The 20,515-nt window shown below is 36.0% G+C and overlaps 1 protein-coding gene across 2 annotated transcripts in view; it reads right to left on the reverse strand.

The window, feature by feature from the left end:
- Klhdc10 (kelch domain containing 10) overlaps positions 1 to 20,515 on the reverse strand; it is a 52,525-nt gene that overhangs the window by 25,866 nt on the left and 6,144 nt on the right. The window contains exon 2 of one of the 2 annotated variants that reach the window (XM_010633502.3): positions 4,447 to 4,533. The exons of the other annotated variant lie outside the window; for it this stretch is intronic. Within the exon in view, the coding sequence (XP_010631804.1) occupies positions 4,447 to 4,533 (87 nt within the window). The remainder of the gene's footprint in view (positions 1 to 4,446; positions 4,534 to 20,515) is intronic. 2 annotated transcript variants of the gene reach the window in all.

A 20,515-nucleotide genomic window follows, 5' to 3' on the forward strand; every position in this document is an offset into this window, starting at 1 on the left:
CCTAAATGCTCTGTATGTCTCTCTGGATCTTCACAATAACTCTATGACAGTGATGGCGAACTCTTCAGAGACAAGTACCCAAACTGCATCCCAAAACACACTGATTTTCACAAAGTTCCAACACTGCAATTAAACCTGAATACTGAGGTTTTAGTTTAGAAAAAACTACTCAAATGTTACCATCTTCTGTCTTAAAAGAAAAACAATATGCATGTCATAGGTTCACCACCACTGTTCTGTGAGACAGGTACTATTACCATCATCCTAATTTTACAGATAAGGAAACCGAGAAAAAAAAGAATGAGCAACTTGCTCAAGGTCACATAACTGGCAAATGGAAGAGCTTGTATTCAGACACAGGTAATCCACCTTTAAAGCCTCCCCTTTCTGTTTTTAAAATACAATTATGATTTATTTGTTGTCTTACATCTGTTTTATCATTTTTAATGATATCTGAGAAGCAGAGAAAAGTAAATGAGTACTTTCAGTCCTTCATTTCATGATGGAAACACTTTCCACTACACCAGAATTCTTTGCACTATACCACACTTTTAATTGACTGAAATGCCATGTAGAAAAGATGCAGGGTCTATAGAGGAATCTACTGACAGAAAAAAAGGTCCTATGAAACTGTCTTTAACCATCAGCAGAGGTAATATAAAGGATTCCCAAAATGAGAGGCTTAGAAGTATCTATTTCAAAAGTATAGATAAATTAAAAAGAAAAAGAAAAATTAACAGCATTTTCATCTTCTCAACAATTCTCTAGTTAACTATTACCATCACCAAAAAAGAAGCTAAGAACATCTAAAATCTTAGACCCATCCTATTTCCTGACAGTGGCTTTCTTAATAACCCAATTTGACTCAAACACCTCTGATAAACTTATTATAAGCACTGTGCTACAAACTGGAGATAAGTAAGAGGCACGATCCCACTGTCCCTGCCCTTTCAGAGCTTACAGTCTAACAGTAAGCACAGAAAATAAAGAACACATGTAATTCTGTGCATTAAGTGTTGGTACAGGTAGGCACACAGAGGGCACCATCAGAACACAGGGGACAGGCCTACCAAGGCAATTTCCCAGGAAATAAATACTAGAATCAAAGAGGAAATAGGCCTGCTAAAGAGGTTTTCCAGAAATAACTTTTAGACTAAGCATTAAAGGGTAAGTAAGCTATCAATGATTTGCAAAGATCAAACTGAATTTATCGTATTTCCTACAACCCGTTCCCCTGTCCAGCTACGCAATACCCAGTAAAGAGCACTGTTGTCCATACAGAAAGCTTGAAGCCATTTCTGACCCTTCCCTCCTCCTCTTCAGTCATCAAGTCTCATCTGATTGAACATCTCCATACTTTAAAGTGATTCCCTACTCTCCCTTCCTACTATGACACCTTATTTGCAGGCTCCATCATTTTTCACCTTGATAGCTACAATGATTTTGTACTTGTTCATTCAATTAAATCTCTTTACAAGCTAAGGAACAAAAAGCAGGTCCTGAAAACTCCCCTCGAGAGATACACACTTGATTTGACCCTTACTAGCTTTCAGCCACCTCTGTCCCACAGTGCTGAACTTAATAAGATCTTTGGAAGCACCAAGCCCAATTCTGCCTAAATGCCTTTCTTAAGCTACTTGGTCCCCCTGGTTTGACAGGTTCCAGCCCTCCCTTGATAACACCCACTCTGAGGCACGTCATTTCTGAAAACTCATCCCAAGGGCCACTTCTCTTTCATCCTCATCCCTGCAAGCTGAGCCAGGAACCTGTTCTGTGTGCTCCTGTGCCACATTACCTCATCAGGGCACCTGTCACAAAGAATTATGCTCACATTGTTCTGTAGTCCTCGGTTTACCCAATTCTCTGTAATCTACATCATCAGCTAACATAGTACCTGATATATAGGAAGCAATCAAGAAATACTGAAAGAATGAATGAACACATGAACAAACAAAGATAGTTAAACCTGAGAAAGTTGATGAGACAACTAAAGGAAATCATGGAGAGGACAAAAGAATGCCAGATAAGTACCCATCTTTAGTGGGTAGGAAGAAGCTAGTGAAGCAAACAGAATGAACAACCAAAGAGGTTGAAGAAAACACCTAGAACCATGCAGTAATGCAACCCAAAAGAAGAGAAAAAATTTAAGAAGGGGGTCAACAGCATCGGACACTACAAATAGGTCAAAGAAGGTGAGAACTAAGATAAGACTTCTGATTTAAAGGATGTCCTCAGGGGCTTGGATTTGACATTGCTAATCCTGAGTGTGCTCCTCCCTTGCTCTTCTTTGCAGAACTGCAGAACTAAGACCAGCTTTCTCAGCCACAGTTTGAATTTAAGGCTTACAAGTAACCAAGGGTATGAAACTTACCTGTGCAATCTCTTTTTTCCAATAATTAAAACATTGAAAAACACAGAATATAAAAAAGAAAATAAAATTCCTCATCCAGATATAATCAGTTATGTCACTATTTCCTTTGTTCCTATGTTTATATTTTAATGTTATGATGCTCAATTCTATATCCTAATTAAACTATTTCATCATGCTTATATTTAGTAAGCAGAACTATAATTTAAATAATTAAATACCATTAACAATAAATTATAAAGCTTAATTTTTTCTTCATGTAGTCCGAGATTTGGGGTCCTATGTTTATATTTTAATGTTATGATGCTCAATTCTATATCCTAATTAAACTATTTCATCATGCTTATATTTAGTAAGCAGAACTATAATTTAAATAATTAAATACCATTAACAATAAATTATAAAGCTTAATTTTTTCTTCATGTAGTCCGCTAGATTTGGGGGGGGGATCAATAAATTAGCATTTTAATTTATAAACAGAAAAAAGAAAAATGTTATAGAATTGTCTACATGTGTACAATGTACGTCCTGTCACATACTACTAAAATTACCCCTTAATTTTTAGCAATAATATTATTTATAAATTATAATATTATTTATAAAAGATGGCATACAACCCTAAGTATCTTATTTTGATTAATTTAGGCTAGGTTTTATTCTTTGCATGTTCTGGAACTTGGCTACTAAAAATAGGTCAGACACTAAATACAGGAATGTATATAGCAGCTATAGGACTTTTTCCTAGCTTTGGTTTTAATTTCTTCAGTTAAAATTAGACAAAGTGGCTTGTACATAATTTAATAAAATCTAAGTTACAACACTAAACATTCTTAATGAGGTTTGGAAGATCTAGAGACAAGGTCTTTCTTTTTCTCCCCGCACCTCCCCACACACTAGGGATCGAACTCAGGGCTTTGTGCTTTTGAGGCAGGCATGGTGCCACTCAGACAAATCCCCAGCCCTTGGCAGATCTAGAAAAATAGTATAAACCAGAGTTTTCAATATTCAGCGATTTTCTTTTTTCTCAACGTGGAGTATGTTTTGGTAAAAAAACAAAAAGTAGGGCCAGGGATTTAGCTCAGCGGTTCCTCCGCCTGCCTTACAAGCACGAGGTCCAGCGTTTGATCTCTGGTATCTAAATAAATAAATAAGAAAAACAAAAAGTAGGGAAGAATGTGACATTTTAAAAAGTAAGAACTGCTAGGTCAAAGGATATAAACATTTTAAGGTTTTGATATATTTTGCCAAATTGGATCCAGAAAGGGTACATAAAATTCACACTTTCTTTTGTTTTTTTTGAGACAGGGTCTCACTATGTATTTGAGACTGACCTGGAACTCACTATGTGGCCCAGGCTGGTCTCGAACTCACAGGGATCCTCCTGCCTCAGCCTCCCGAGTGCTGGGATTACAGGCGTGCACTACCATGCCTGGCCCATACTTTCTTCAGTATTTAAGCTTTATTTTTCAAAACTCTTGCCCTCAGTGGTATTATTTTTAGTCTTTGTAACTCTAATAGGGGAAAATATTGTATTGTTTTGATTGTTATGTTTATAACAATAGCAAAAATAAATGTTTACATTTTTTGGTGGTACTTCTTCGTGAATTGATTATTCATGTCCTTTTACTTATTTTTCCTAGCAGCCATTTACTTTAAAACTATTGATTTATAAGAGCTCTTTGTAAGTTCATGGCATTAATCATTTGTACAAGTATTTCCTTCTTTTTATTTATAGTATTTAACATAAGAAAAATTTATTTTATATGATGACATAATTTAATATTTTCTTTTTAAAATAACACCTCAAAGTTTTTTCTAATGTGGTTACAGTGGAATACCACTGGATCAGTGAGATAATTTATTTCTACCAACTAATATACATTAAGAGATTCTAACTTTCCCAAACTTAAAATTATAATTCCAACAATGGTCATTATGAAACTAAGTTCTAGACTTTTCTTAAACCAATTTTAGCTATTAAGACAGATTTTTAAATAACAGAGTTTTGAGTTTAGAAATTCATTCAAAGTTCTCTTTAACCCATACGAAGCACAGATCTCTTGCTAGTTATCACCCACCTCTCAAAAACCTGTTAGGGATCCTTATGATGGGACAGGACTGAATGAAGCGCCTCCTAACTGGGTCCCATCGTATTTTCTTCTTACCTGTTACCACAATTATCAGCAATAAGTCAGACACATATAGCACATGGCAAATAATACATAGTTATTGTAGTTATTAAGACAGAAAAACAGGAAACAAAACAATACTTGAATACAGAAAGGAAATAATGTAGCATTTAATTCTGTTTTGGAGGTTAAATTTAAATTAATATATAAGCAGTGATGAAGGTGTTCATCTCTTTCCCCAAAAGAATACAATTATGTGCACCATTTTCTCATGACTGTGATTCAAAAGTATGTGTACTCAATAATCACCAATGCCATCTTGTGGCAAAAAGTCACCAAGAGCGTTATGAACATAAGAAACAATGACATGTTAAGTCAGCACATGTCAAGGAGCTCTACCCAAAACTAATTGGGTATAACATAGGCTCCTGTTCTCTTCAAAGCTTGGTATTCTTCTTTTATTAGCTATAAAGCAATGGGTACCAATCTTTAAACATGAAATAAGCTGATCTTATTAAAATTATATTACAGTATCCAAATAAAACAAACATTTACTTACTATCTTGGTACTTCCATGGGGTGGAGAGGGGGAGTTCATCTGCCTTCCCAGGAAGCAAATTAACTCCACATTAACCCAAAAATTAAAACTTGTTTTCTTATAAAACAGAAGTGCAATGTATTTATGGAACTATTAAATGGAGTAAATTTTCTCTCTTCCAAAGTACTGATAGCTCCCAAATATAGATCTTATGGACCATAAAAACATGTTTGTATAGCATTATGTTTACTAAGAGCTTCCACATATATTACCTCATATAATTCTAATAACAATCCTGTATTGATCCAAGTCATTTTATTAAGCACCTGCTATGCATGAGCTCCTATGCTAGGACCTAGGGTTGCAAAAGAAGGTAATGACTCCTAACCTTAAGAGCTCATCCTCTGATAAGGCAGGCAGATGTGTAAACAATCACATTATATTGATGCAACTGCTGCAACAAAGGCTACAAAACCACCCTGAAGAAGATATTATCATCATCATCATTTTATAAGGAAAGTAAAGGAAAATTAAGTGACTAAATGTCAGAGCCAGGATTCAAGCCTAGGCATTCTGACTCTAAAACACCCTGTCTTAAATTGCCTGCAAAGAGAATAGTTTTTAATGGTGGCCTTTGGAAATATATTCAGATCTTAAACAACAAGGTCTAGTTTGCTTACTGTAGAACTTGTACCTGGAGATACACAAATTCTTCATAATGAAATGACACACCTATACATGTGCAGTTAATACCATGGGAGAGACTCGTAAGAAGGAGAATTATTAATCTTGCAAAGGATTTATGCTTTAATCCTCTAAATCCTTTAAATCAGTGGATCCCAAATATGGATCTACAGTCCACTTTTGGGCTAAGATGAAGATTTTTACACCAGTATAAAATGAAAAAAAATATGAGTAGTGAGTTTTTCAAAAATCTAAAATTTTCTCTTCAAAGGCCTATCCTTTTTCTCACAGATTAGAAACTTTTTATTGTTAAATAGTCTTTAGGAGATGATGACAGAAAATGGTAACTGGGTTTTTTTAACATCCTTTCTTGGAAAAATAGAAAATCTGCAACCTTCTTTTTTTTTTTTTTTTTGGTCAGGTTTATGACATCCAAAAACCTGGAGAACCGCTGCTTTGAAGTAGTGTGATATGTGTTGATGTCTACTGAGTCCAGCACAGGAAGCCGTACTGTCAGAGGGGTACCTACGATGTACAAAGACTTCCCTCACCCTCGAGAAGCTTATATTCCAATTAGGAAGACAAGACAGACACATAAAACAATTATATTGCAATATAAGACAGAATATAACAAGTGATTAGCTCAAAACTTGACATTTTGATGATCAAAAGCGTTAAAATGTACATACCCTTTGACCCAGCTATTCCACTTCTAGGAATCTATTCCTAAAGAAACAATCATAGAGGCATGGAAAATTGTATGGACAAAGATATTAACTATGGTATTATTTATATGGTAAAAATTTAGAAACACTTTCAATATCCAATAGAGATGACTAAGTATGTTAAATAGACATACTTAAACATGTTCATTTCCATACACTTCTTAAAAAGTATATTAGGACTGTTAATATAACAAAATATTCACATATATTGCAAATGAACAAGTTACAAAGTAGTATTAGAGTATGATATCATTTTAAACAAAAAGTATATTTTCATAAAAAATACATGAAAGACATACATCAGGTTTTAATTGTGGTTATCTTTGGGTGTTGTTTTTTCTGTTGTTACGGTTTTTTTAATTCCAAGATTCCTCATTGAGTAGATATTAATTTTGGACTAGAAGAAAAATAATACCCTGTGACTTAAATTTGTTATAGTATGATTTTTTTAAAAGTACTAGAAAGAAACCAAAGTATTTCAAAGTGATGCCAAAGTGTTAACCGTAGTTATGATTTGGATTGTGGTAATTAGCCCTTCTATACCATTTAGGAACCCATATGGAATCTAAAACTACTTTAGAATAACACTGAAGGAGTAACTTTGAAAACTACTGAACCAAAGCTGTAATTAAAAATCCTTTTGTGGACTGGGTGTTGCCCAGCATGTACAAGGCCCAAGTTTGATCTCTAGCACCACATGAGAAAAATAAGATCCTTTTTGTGTCTTCTCAGAGCTTCTGTCAAATATCTTTGGCATGTAGCTCTCTCAGTAACCAGCAGAACTCTGTCAGAGCACAGGTTAACAGTGACTCTGTGGAGGTTATTCAGACAAAGTGGGCACTTGAGAACCCCATGTGTTCTTTCCTCACCCAAAGAGCAAGAAGAACGGAAACCAGCAACACAGCAGTGTAACACTAACAAATATATATTTATTTACTTTTTATTTTTAAAGAAACATATGCCTCTTCAACTTCACATAAGTATACTCCTTTATTTTTATTTTTTATTTTTTCAGTACCAGGGATCGCACTCGGGAACTTGAGCTTGCGAGTCAGGCAGCGGAACCACTAAGCTGAATCCCCGGCCCACACATAAGTGTACTCCTGATTCGAACTTAAAACTTAAGGTTTTTGTTCTTTCATTCTCATATATTCAAACTGCCAATCCTCAATAGTGATTGCTTAAAAAGCAATCTTAAAAATGAAAAACATAGTTTCTTCAATGATTTCATCAAATTTTTGTTATTTAAAATTTTTTTTCCTTCTTACTAAGCTTACTTCCCTGTAAACACAACAAAATCACTGACTGAATGAAGATGGTGGCTGAGCATACTACAAGCAAACTCACCTTCCCTAATCAAAATAGAAATGCTCCAAGCGGACTAGCTATGAGGAATCACTAAAAGATGAAAAGCTGGTAAAATCAGGCTAAAGCACAAAATCACAGTCCTATACTTCCAGAGTAATAGGCTAGGCCAAGAGGTTGGGGAGAAGTTCTCAAGGTAAACTAAGTACAGACTTGGAAGACTGCAGAAGAACTGAAACAAAATTTACAGCATGACTGAGTGGGGCTAGCACAGAAATTACCCAAGGTTGTATTCCCAGGTAGGAACAATGATTATGAACACTTTGATCGGAGAGGCAAAACAGAGCCCAGTGCGGACATTAATATTCAGGCCAAATAAATGACAACTACACTAAAGAAGACCGGCAACTGGGATAGCTCATCACATGTTCACTGTCCTCTTATCTCCACCCACAATCAGTGAGGACCTGCTACAATAAACAGATGCAGCTTCACAGGAAAGCTAACAAGGACTCTCAAGCAAGGATGAATGAGCATAAAACCAAGACTCAAATATGAAAAAGCATAAACTACATGAATGTTAAGTACCAGAGAGAATTAACCATTCTCTCCATCAAAATTCCAAATGCTATTTTTTTCTTTGCAGAAATGAACAAACTAACCCTAAACTTCACATGGAAATGCAAGGAACTCAGGATTCTATAACACTCCTGAAAAAAAACTAAACAGGAAGACTGAAATCACTTCCTGATTTCAAAGCTTACTACCAAGATAGATACAATATTCAAAATACTGTGTAATGGAGTAAGGATGGACATCGAGATCAATGGAATAGAAATGAGGGTTGGGAAGTAATCCCCAAAATCTATGACCCATCAATGTTTGACAGTGTGACAAGACTACTCAGTGAGAAATGAATGAGTCATCTTTTCAACAAGTGGTCCTGGGACAACAGGACATACTTTTAAACCTAGAACTCTATACCCATTCAAATTCTTAATAATTCATGTATGAGAGTGAAAATATACATTGTTGGATGTATGAAGACACTAAGTTTGCTTCCCTCAGATTTCTTCCCCACCCCACCCACTACCAAGGATCGATCTCAGGTCCTTGCTCTTGCGAAGCAGGTGTGACACCACTGAGCTAAATCCCCTGCTCTCAGATTTCTGATGAAAGAATTACTCTGGAGGGTCAGGAATTTAGCTCAGTGGTTCCACTACCTGCCTCCCAAGCACAAGGTCCTGAGTTCGATCCCCAGTACAAAACAAAAACAAACAAACAAAAAAGATACGTATCTGGAATAAAAAAATAACCCAAGAATAACAAAGCACAAGAAGAGTAAGCAGAAAAAACCTTTAAGTTTAAATAAGCACTGTCGGGTAAACGTAGGAATGAAACACAAATTCTTAGTAACATTCAAAACAATCTCAGATGGTATCAGCAAAATTAACTGCAGGGTGAGAAGGAAGCTGGGAGAAGGGAAAGCAGAAGAATGTGGTAGCCTTTGTATTGTTCAGAACACAAAGTATACAGAAAGCGAAAATATAGATAGTCATTGAAAATATAAATTTAGATATTATGAAAAAAATTAAGAATACTAGATGGTTGCAATGGTGAACTTCTCCAAGCATTTAATGAAGATTTATTAGCTGTTCTACACAAATACCTTCAGAGAATAAAGAAATTGATTTATGAGACCAGTACAACTGATATCAAAACCAAATAAGAACATTAAAAATGATAGGCCAATATTCTTTCTAAACATAGGCTCAAAAATCCTCAGCAAACAATAAGTCAAACCAAAGTAACATAAAAAGGATAAGTCAGGATCAAGTAAAATATATTCTGAGAATGTAAGGCTGATTTGACATTCAAAAATTAATTAATTAATCACATTAACAGAATAAGTAGAAAAATCATATGATAATCTTAACAAATGTAGACAGAGCATTTGATAAAATTCAATACAAACCAAATTTGATAAAATTCAATACAAAGTAAATTTGATAAATGACAACCTAAATAAGCCTACACCTGACAACACTTAAAGGAAAATACTAATTACTTTTCACTAAAGATCAGAAACCAGCCCAGGGGAAAAGGATGTAACTCAAGTAACACACTTGCACAGCACACCCAAGTCCTTAGGTTCATCCTGAGCACGGCTGGAGCTGGGGCTGGTGTCAGACAAGGATGTACACTATCTGTACTTCTACCCACAAGTTTAATGGATGTCCAAGATAAGGGAGTAAGACAAGAAAAGGAAAATAAAAGGACTAAAGATTAGAAAGGAAAAAGTAAAACTATTTATAGATGACATAACTGTTAAGTAAAATTCTACCCACAAGTTTAATGGATGTCCAAGATAAGGGAGTAAGACAAGAAAAGGAAAATAAAAGGACTAAAGATTAGAAAGGAAAAAGTAAAACTATTTATAGATGACATAACTGCATTAAGTAAAAAAAATCTAAAACAATCTATAATTAGAACAATTGAATTTATTGGATATAAATATACCAAAAAATGCATATTTTTCAAAGCTATCAATGAGTAATTATAAAATGAAAATTTTAATTGAAATTGAAACTTAAAACATATAAAAAACCATCAAACAGTAAAAAGTGTTATATAATTTCTAGCAACAAATTTAACAAATAACATACAAGTTTTTTGGGTTGGGTTTTTTTTTTTTGGTACTGGGGATTGAACTCAGGACCTTGTGCTTACAAAGCAGGCAGCAGAACCACTGAGCTAAATCCCCAGCCTAACATACAAGAGTTCTACATTGAAAATTACAAAACCTATTCAGAGATATTGAAGACTTAAATAAATGGAGCCTCAAACTTACTTCCTTTTGCCTTATAAGATCTTCTCTCTAAAATTCTATAACTTGTTGACTTTGCAACCATCTTTCCTACATCTCTGAACTTTGATATCCTTATAGCAATCATTATTTTCACAGATGAGCCTATGTATTGCTCAATTTACTTTTGTTTTACAAATACATACTGAGTATTATATGCAAAGCATATGTATAACAGTGCCTTTGAAAATACAACATAAAATTATTTCTGGGGCTGGGGATTTAGCTCAATGGTTCCACTGCCTGCCTCACAAGTGCAAAATCCCAAGTTCAATCCCTGGTACCAAAAATAAATAAATAAAATAAAATTGGCTCTGGTTTTGGATGGCACTGATACTAATAATTAAAAGGTACTGATGCTACTTGGGGCCAATTATTAAGTCAACTGATGTGAGTCACCAAAAGCCTCATTCTATAATAGGAACCTGAAGGCATATGCATGAAAGAAGTCAGTTCTGAGTTCCTTAAAACTAGGAAGACTCGTTACACTTTTTGCTAAAATACCCTGGGTTTTATCAAAAGTCATCATACACCATACAACCATGAGCATGCATAAAATTTAAAAAGTGTTAAGACTAAATATTGGCAAATAGGCACAGAAACTGGATCACCTGTCTCAAAACATTTCTGGTAGAAATATAAAATGGTATAGCTACTCTGAGAAAGGGAATAACAGTTTCCTACAAAACTAAATGTGCTTACCATACAACTCAGCAATTATATTCTTGGGCATTTATCCCAAAGAAATAAAAATTTATGTTGCTCACACAAAAATCTCTACACAAATGTTCATATGTTTTATTCACAACAGCTAAAAGATTAAAGCAATCCTAATGTCCTGCAGTGAATGAATGATTAAACTGTGTTACATCTATGAACTACTTTATATGTAACATTTGATGGCTCTTAAGGGACTAATGCTGAATAAAAAAAGCCAGTGTGAAAAGGTAACATATGATGTGATTTTATTTACATAACATGATGAAAATGACAAAATTACAGAGAGTGAACAGATCAGTTGTCACCAGCAGTTTGCCAAGAGAAGTGGTTCTGGTTATAAAAGGATAACATGAGGGAGCCTTCTGATGAAACTGCTCTGTAAATTGAGAGTAGTGCTTACACACTCTACACATGATAAAATTATATAGAACTCAATACACATATATCAATGGGTACACATAAAACCGATGAAATCTAAGGTCAATGGACTGTACCAATGTTATTTTGCTATGTTATTGTACATTTCCACCTGCACAATGTTTGGGGTTGTCAGATAAGAATGCCCAAGTTCAGACAATGACAATAGCACCTATTTCATTTTCCAGTTTCTACTTGGCCTTTTTTTTTTGTACTGAGATCAAACTCAGGATCTTGCGAGGCAGGCCGTGACACCACTGAGCTAAATCCCTGGTCCTCAGTATTATTTTTTAAAACCTCATGTAACTTGGCGTGGTGGCACATGTCTGTAATTCCAGCATCTGGGAGGCTAACACAGGAGGTGCACCAGCGAGTTCAAGGCCACCCTCAACTACATAGAGAAACCTTATCTCAAACAAACAAAAAATTATTGATATAGAATAGTATTTAAGAAGAGCTGCTGACTACACACTGCCTCCTGTGATGCTGCCCTAATACATAACACAGGAAATGAATCTTTGGGGAGATACTGAGGTAAACCAACTCCCCCTGCACCATACAGAATTTATTCTAAACATTTTTTCATATATATGTTTATAAACCACTTCATAGAGGTTTGACACCAAGAGACAGGTAAATGGAAAAACGAATGGAAATTGCTGGTTCTTGTCATCTCTGTTGCTTGATATTTCTACTGCTCGTGAAAAGTCTCGTGGTTGTGGCTGATTTACACTTCTTTCCCCTGCCTTGCTGCAATTTTATCTTCTTCACTTCATTTGCTTATCTCCTCCAACACTACTCAGTTTTTGCACAAAAAAGTAAGCCCATCATTGAACTACTTTCTTTCTATAAAAATGAAGCAATTATAACACACAGAAAAACATTTTCAAATCTTATGCTTTTGTCATCTTGATCTGTAATATTTGATATCCTTTTATGGAAAAAATGGGATCTTTAGTTGAGGAGTTTTTGTCGGGGGGAGGAGAAGCACCTCAAACAGATGTGATACTGAAACTACTCATCTTCATAAATGACTGAACTCTTGAATAGACTCTCATTTTTAGAAATAGGCTAGGAATTTTTACATATTTACATATATTAGTCAAAAGTATCATAATTCATAAACCTATGCTAGATTGCAATATTAAATCTGAATCCAATAAACATAACATTCCTGGGAACCCTCTGATTTAAAATAGCGTCACCACATTCTTAATATTTATGAATGGCTGCCAAGGCTTTCAAATAAACCTTGATATAAAAACTCTACCCTTTTGGCTCAGTTTAATCTTTTAGGAGAAGAACTAACTACAAATACTTTGCCAAATACACACACACACACACCCCACACACACAATATGGTCTCTAAAGCTCTAAAAATTCTACAGTTCTCAAAAAGAATCACAAATACTTCAAGATCTTCATAATTACCCATTATAATGGTTCCCATGATACTGGACACTAGACTACTTGACTTGTGAGCTTATTTTAAAAAATACTTAAACTAGGTATAGTAGCATATCCCTTTAATCCCAACACTTAGGAGGCTGAAGCAGGAGTATTCCTGGAGTTTGAGGCCAACCTGGGCTACATAGTGATTTCAAGAATAGCCTGAACTACACAGCAAGACCTTGTCTCAAAAAAACAAAAACAAAAAATTTTAATCTAATTGTTTAAAAACTGATTTAAATGGCATTATTTTTAAATGTTACTTGAAGAATTCTATTATGGAAAAAGCAGAAATCCAGTAAGAATATCTTAAATGTAAAGCCAAAGTAAAATATCTACATTTTATTCCACAAATAAATCTTGATGGTTTTTTTTAATTAGTACGTAACGCTTACATTCCTTGTGGGGAGATAGTACATGTACATAAGACATCCGAATTCTGTTTTCAGCCATTTCTCCTCTCCTTCCTCCCCGCTCCCACGATTTTCCTTCTTCCTATTATCTTTTTTTTTTCTTGGTACTGGGGATCAAATTCAGGAACTTAAAACTTGCCAGGCAGGCGCCTCCATTTCTCGATCCCCCTTCCCACCTCAAAACGATCTATCTTTTCTGTTCTTTTAGGTACCAGGAGTGGAACTCAGGGCCTTGTACTTGCCAGGCATGCACAGGATATCTATCTTTTATTATGCTCTTCAGAAATATTTATTCTTGAGCTCAGCACGGTAATATGTGTGTATATTCCCAAGCTCCTCAGGAAGCTGAAGCAGGAGGATCACAACTTCAAGTTGCCTGGGCAACATTAGCAAAACATTATATCAAAAAAGAATAAAAGAACTGTCCATTCTTTCTTTGAAATAAGAATTGTAAAAGACAAATTTTCACAAGAATATCTGCATTATTTTTTATAAAAGCACAGACACACTGAAGACTTAAAAATCATAATTTAGCTGGGCGTGGTGGCACACGCCTGTAATCCCAGCACTTGGGAAGCTGAGGCAGGAGGATCGCTGTGAGTTCAAGACCAGCCTGGGCTACATAGTGAGTTCCAGTTCAGTCTCAACTACATAGTGAGACCCTGTCTCAAAAAACCAAAAAAAAAAAGAAATCATAATTTAAATTTAAGAAAAATTTGACATAGCTTTAAGAAGTTATCTCCCTGAATGGTTTTCAAAGTTTTTTAGAGTACATGCATTTTCCCCCACATTGACCCAGGAAGCACTGAGCTACATTCCTAGCACTTTTATTTTGTTTTTATTTTTATTTTTATTTGTAGTGCCCAGGCTGGCCTCAAACTTGAGATTTTCCTGCCCTCAGACACTCAAGTAACCAGGGTTAAGGCACACACTAGTACACCTGGCTATGTACATGTATTCAGAAATACATTTTAATAAATATATTTTACTTCTTAAGGTTCAGAACATACAATGCATATTTCACATTCCTGCATCAGGTCTGTATGAATGCTTTCTTCAGGAATTTGTTTTATGTGACATCAAAATACTTGTGGTTAGCGGTTGATCAATTACATATCTGATTTGAATTAATTGAGTTAACAGTTTTGATGAAACCATCTGGCAAGGAGCTACTGTGGATAAAAAGGAAAATAACAACTCAAAGAAAAAGCATTACTCAACTCTGAAGATTTTCATCTCGTTTTCTTGCTCATAATCCTAGTTCTCATTTCACTATCTAGTCATACAGACAACTCAATAAGCACATCTTAGACAAATCTTGGAGCAAATTTCCAGAAATAAAGAAAATATAAATGTGAAAAGCATACGTTGGGCTGCATTCTAAATGTAGCAGGAAGTCCCTGGGAAGCAATACAACCATAGATGTGCTTTAGGAAAATTAATTTTGTTTCAATACACAGGACAAATTAAGAAGGAAGATTAGAAAAGAAAAAAAAACCCACATATGGCAATAACAGAAAGAAGTGGGAAAAACAGGGAGCAAAGAAGACATCAGGAGAGTGGTTAAGAGCAAGACCTTTGGGACCACCATCTCAGGACCCCATCCTGATCCTTTCCCTTAGTGCTAGTCCTTGGACATAGTGTTGTGTGTCTATCTTCCTGTCTCAGTTTCTTACCTATAAAAAAGGGGACAAAAATAGTATCTACCCATCACAGGATAATTAAATGCTCATAAAAGTGCCTAGCTAATTTTATTATGGGAATAAAACACAAAGACTTTCCAATCAAAAAATGGACAACAGAAATGAATACACACTTCTCAAAAAATATATATAAATGGCCAATAAATACATGGAAAACTGTTCAACATCGTTGGCCAATAGAGAAATGCAAATTAACTCTGAGATTCCATCTTACTCCAGAAAAGATGGCTATCATCAAGAAATCAAATAATGACTATGCTGGAGAAGCTGGGGGAAGGGGGCTCTTCTACAGTGCTGGTGGGAGTATAAACTACAACCACTGTGGAAACCAGTATGGAGATTCCTCAAAGAACTAAAACTAGAAACTGCATTTGACCCAGCTATTCCCCTTCTAGGTATCTTCCCAAAGAGTCACAGACATCATATTACAGTGCTATATGCACATCCATGTAGAGCACAACTCATTATAGCTAAATCTTGAAAGTAGCCTGAATGTCCATCCACAAATAGATGAAGAAAATGTGGTACTTGTGTAAAACGGAGTATGACTCAGCCACAAAGAATAATAAATTTGAGTCACCTGTAGGAAAATGGATGCACCTTGAGACCATAATGTTAAATGAAGTATATCAGACACACAGCTTAAATATCACAAGGTTCCTCATATATGAGACAAATTATAAATAATTTAAAGAGAAAAATAAAAGATAGATAATACAAAATAGGGAGATAAATCCTTTGCAAATGGGAAGGGGATCTAAGGATGGAGAGAAAGAGAGGAAGAATAGGAACAGGGAAGTAAAAAACAGTAAGACATGTTTTGGACATGTATCCCATGATGAATATAATCAGTATGTTCAGTAACCATGTACTAATAACATTAAAAAAAATAGGGACTTAAAAGACTAGTTAGATGGAAATGCTGAGTAAAATAAAGGAATAAATATGAGTTTTAAAGTTCTATAACTTGTGTTTGCCTCCTCAAAGAAAACAATCCAGACATGGAATAATAGCTTTTTGTTCATTATTCTGCAAGTTTCTGCTAGATGTAGTAACCAGGGCAAGAATTTTCCACTTTCTGAGGCCTCCAGGGTCATCTTCTCATCCCTCAATGATATGGATATTAATAGGTTAGTGAAAGTTAAAATAGTTCTTCTTGCCTTAAATCATCTATAGATGATACTTCCAGGGAGAGAGACCAGAAAATAAGGAATCTCAGGTCGAATGAAGACATCCTCCCTTGCATATTATCCAATTTCACCATAGTTATATAATATTTTCTGTTAAAAAAATAAATTAAAAAAACTTTTTTGAGGAAGAAGATGAGCTCAATAGTAGGAAATCATATTTACATACTTAGAAAATCATATTTATACATGAAGCTTGCCAAGTATAAAGGTAAAAGTTTAATGATAGTGAGGGTTCAAAATCACTAAAGTCATTTAAAAAAAAAAGGAGAGAAGTGGCTTTAAAAATAGTCCAGAGAGGGCCAGGGATTTGGCTCAGTGGTTCTGCCGCCTGCCTTGCAAGCACAAGGGCCCGAGTTCGATCCCTAGTACCAAAAAAAGAAAAAAAAAAAAAAAAAGTCCAGAGAGCCAGATATGGTGATGAATGCCTGTAATCCCAGCACTTGGGAGGCTGAGGCAGGAGGATCGAAGCAAGTTCACACAACTATTTCTGATAATATGCAACTTAAAATTCTCTTTTATTTTTTCATGGTGCTAGGGATTGAACCCAGGGCTTTGCTCATGATAAGCATGAATTGTAAAACTGAGCATGCCTCCAGCCCCTAAAATTGTACCCTACTTAAAAAAATGAGTATTTGGAAAAGCCATTAAAAAAATTTAAGTGCTGCCAGGCATGGTGGTGCACACCTGTTAGCCCAGCACTCAGGAGGCTGAGACAGGAGCATCACCTTGAGTTCAAGGCCAGCCTGGGCTATGTAGTAAGTTCAAGGCCATCCTGAATTATACAGCAAGACCCTGTTTCAAATGCCCCTCCAAAAAAAAACCACCATCACCACCACCAACAACAACAACAACAACAAAAACCTGTATGTGCTAGCTGGGAATTTAGCTCAGTGGTGCTGTACCTGCCTCACAAGGACAAGGTCCTGAGTTCAATCCCTGGTATAGGGGTTAAAAAAAAAAGTCATCACAAAAAACTATGTGCTAAATTCCTGGGTTTAAAAAAATGTACTTATATTTATGTGATGTAAAATAACCTAAATTCCATGCTCTTGCAAAAATAACTATAGATGCTGGGCACGATAGCACACACCTGTAATCCCAGTACTCAGGAGGCTGAGGCAAGAGGATCACCCCAAGTTGAAGGCCAGTCTAGGCTACCTAGTAAGCTCAAGGAAAGCCTGAACTACACAGCAAGACCCCGTCAAAAAAAAAAAAAAGGAAGAAAAATTGATAAATTTTATGACCAATTGGATAAAGGCTGAGTTAAAAGAATGAATCAAATGTGTTTCTAGCTTTCTGGCTTGACTCAATAAACTAACGATGTGATGTGGCCATTAAAACATTAATTAGGATAAAGAACACATGAGGAAGAACAGGTTTGACAAGAAAGATGATGAAATTGTTTTCTGGACACATTAAAGTATTTATCAGTATGGGACCAGGGATTCAGCTCAGTGGTTCCACTGCCTGATTAGCAAGCACAAAGTCCAGAGTTCGATTCCTGACACCAAAAAAAAAGTACTTATCAGTCACTTTCTGGAAATGCCTAGTAGCCACAGGCAAACAGATCAGGAAAGAGAGTGTAGACTAGGGAAATAATTGGGTATTATCAGGTTATAAAAAATATCACTTAGGAAAAACAAAAATTTAAGAAGAAAAGAAATGAAAAAGACTTCTGGATACCATAACAAAGGGGCAGGTAAAGGAAAACTAATGTGAACTTCAAGAGCTAAAAAAATAACTAAGGCCTTTGTGGGGGGCGTAGATTGAACTCGGGACCTCGCCTTTATTAGGCAGGCGCGGTGCCACTGAGCTATATCCCAGCCCTAATTTTTTTATTTTTGAGACAGGGTCTTACTACACAGCCCAGGCTGGCCTCCAACTAGCAGTGATCTTCCTGCCTCAGTCTCCTGATTGCTAGGATGACAGGCGGGTACTAACAGCATCAGAAAGAAAGGTCTTTTAAACAACTGTGCTGTGATAAATGGATCACCTGGCAGCTGAGATGATCCTTACATATAGGAACAACTGTAAAGCTAAGTCAAAATGGACCAGAAGTCTGCATGATTTTGTATTTGGCAGAGAACTCTTAGCAGAGAAAGAAAAAAGAATAAATTGGACTTCATCAAAAATTTAAAGCTTTATGCTTTTTTAGAATGACCATCAAATCTCATGTGTTCAGAGGCAGGGTTTCTGGAAGGTAACTGATCAGGGGGAAGCTCTAACCATAGTGACTGATCCACTGGGGAGTTCACAGCCTAGCTGCTGTGGCCTGGGAGGTGGGGGGGTCGTGCCCTTGGAGGGAGCCCCTCCCCCTCTGCTTCCTGGCTCTGATGTGCCCAGCAGCTGTCCTCTGCTGTGTTCTTCCGCCATGCCATTTACGCCTTGGAGCCAGCTAACCACGGCCTAAAATCCCCCAAATATGAGCCAATTAACTAAAAAACTGTGAGTGAAGGGCATTTTGTCCCAGCAATAGGAAAGTGACTTAATAGCTTCAAAGAAAGAAAAAAAAAAAGACAACCACAGAATGGAGACAACATTTGCAAAGCATGTATGGAACAAGGGACTTGTATGTAGGCTATATAAAGAACTCTTACAACAATAAAAAGACAAATTGTAAGCTGCCAAATTATCATAGATATAAATTGTCCAAGTGCTACTCATCTAACCCCTTTAAAAAAAAAAAAGGCCCAAAAGAGTTCATAAGATTTCAACCAAACCTTTCATTTCAATGCCATTTAACTAGAGGCTAAGGCAGAAGATTCTCCATGAGTTCAAGGCCAGCCTGAACTATATAGCAAACCCTGATTCAAAAAAACAAAACAAAAAAAAAGGGGGAAATAGCACTCTCCAACAAGATTAAAACTAAAAATAGACATTTTAGCTTACTAAGAGTGATGGAGCCGAGTATGTAGCTTAGTGGTATAGCACATGCCTGGCAAGAACAAGGCCCTGGGTTCAATTCCCGGTGGGGAAAGAGGGGTGTGATATAAATTTCCTAGAAAAATAGAACCCACAGGCACAATTGAAATAGTATTACACATGAGTCTGTGGTTGATTGAGGAATGCAAGGATAGCTCAGTAATAGTAAATCTATTAGTATAATTCATCACACAAGTAGAGCAAAAAGGAGCTAGATGTGCTGGTAAATGACTGTAATCCCAGTGCTTGGGAGGCTGAGGCAGGAGGGTTCAAGACCAGCCTGGACTACAGAGCAAGACCTAACCTCAAAAAAACAAAGCAAGAGGGCCAGGGATTTGGCTCAATGATTCTACTGCCTGCTTCACAAGCTCAAGGGCCCAAGTTCGATCCCCAGTACCAAAAACCAAATAAATAAATAAATAAATAACAAAAACAAAACCAGACAAAAAAGTAGAGCAAAGGAGAAAAATACACAATGATTCTCACAGATAGTAAAAGACACTGGCAAAATTACTTCCATTTATTAAAAAAGTATTAAAACAGTAATAACAGTAAATAAATTTTCAATCAAGAAAGCCTTTTTTTTTTTTTTTTTGCAGTACTGGGCATTGAACGCAGGTCCTTGCATGTGTTAGGCAGGACTCTACCACTGAGCTACATCCTCAGCCCTTTTTTATTTCAAGACAGGGTCTCATTCAATTGCTCAGGTTGACTTCAAACTGGCAATCCTGCCTCCTCCACGTAGTTGGGAATTATAGGAATGTGCCATGGCATCAATTCTGGATCTGACCTTAAAAAGAAAACACTCAAAACATCCCTCTGGCGGGGCATGGTGGTGCACGCCTGTAATCCCAGCACTCGGGAGGCTGAGGCAGAAGATCGCTGTGAGTTCGAGACCAGCCTGGGCTACATAGTGAGTTCCAGGTGAGTCTCAACTACATAGTGAGACCCTGTCTCAAAAAAAAAAATCCCTCTGAAGTCAGGAATAAGACCTAGATCTACTGTTATCTGTATAAATACATTAGAAAAGTACTAAGTCAATTTTAACAAAAGAAATACAATAACTGGAAAAGAAGAAAAAATTAT

This window comes from Fukomys damarensis, unplaced genomic scaffold (genome assembly GCF_012274545.1).
Source record: "Fukomys damarensis isolate Sample0158 unplaced genomic scaffold, DMR_v1.0_HiC HiC_scaffold_4, whole genome shotgun sequence".
In the NCBI taxonomy this organism is placed as follows: Eukaryota; Metazoa; Chordata; class Mammalia; order Rodentia; family Bathyergidae; genus Fukomys; species Fukomys damarensis.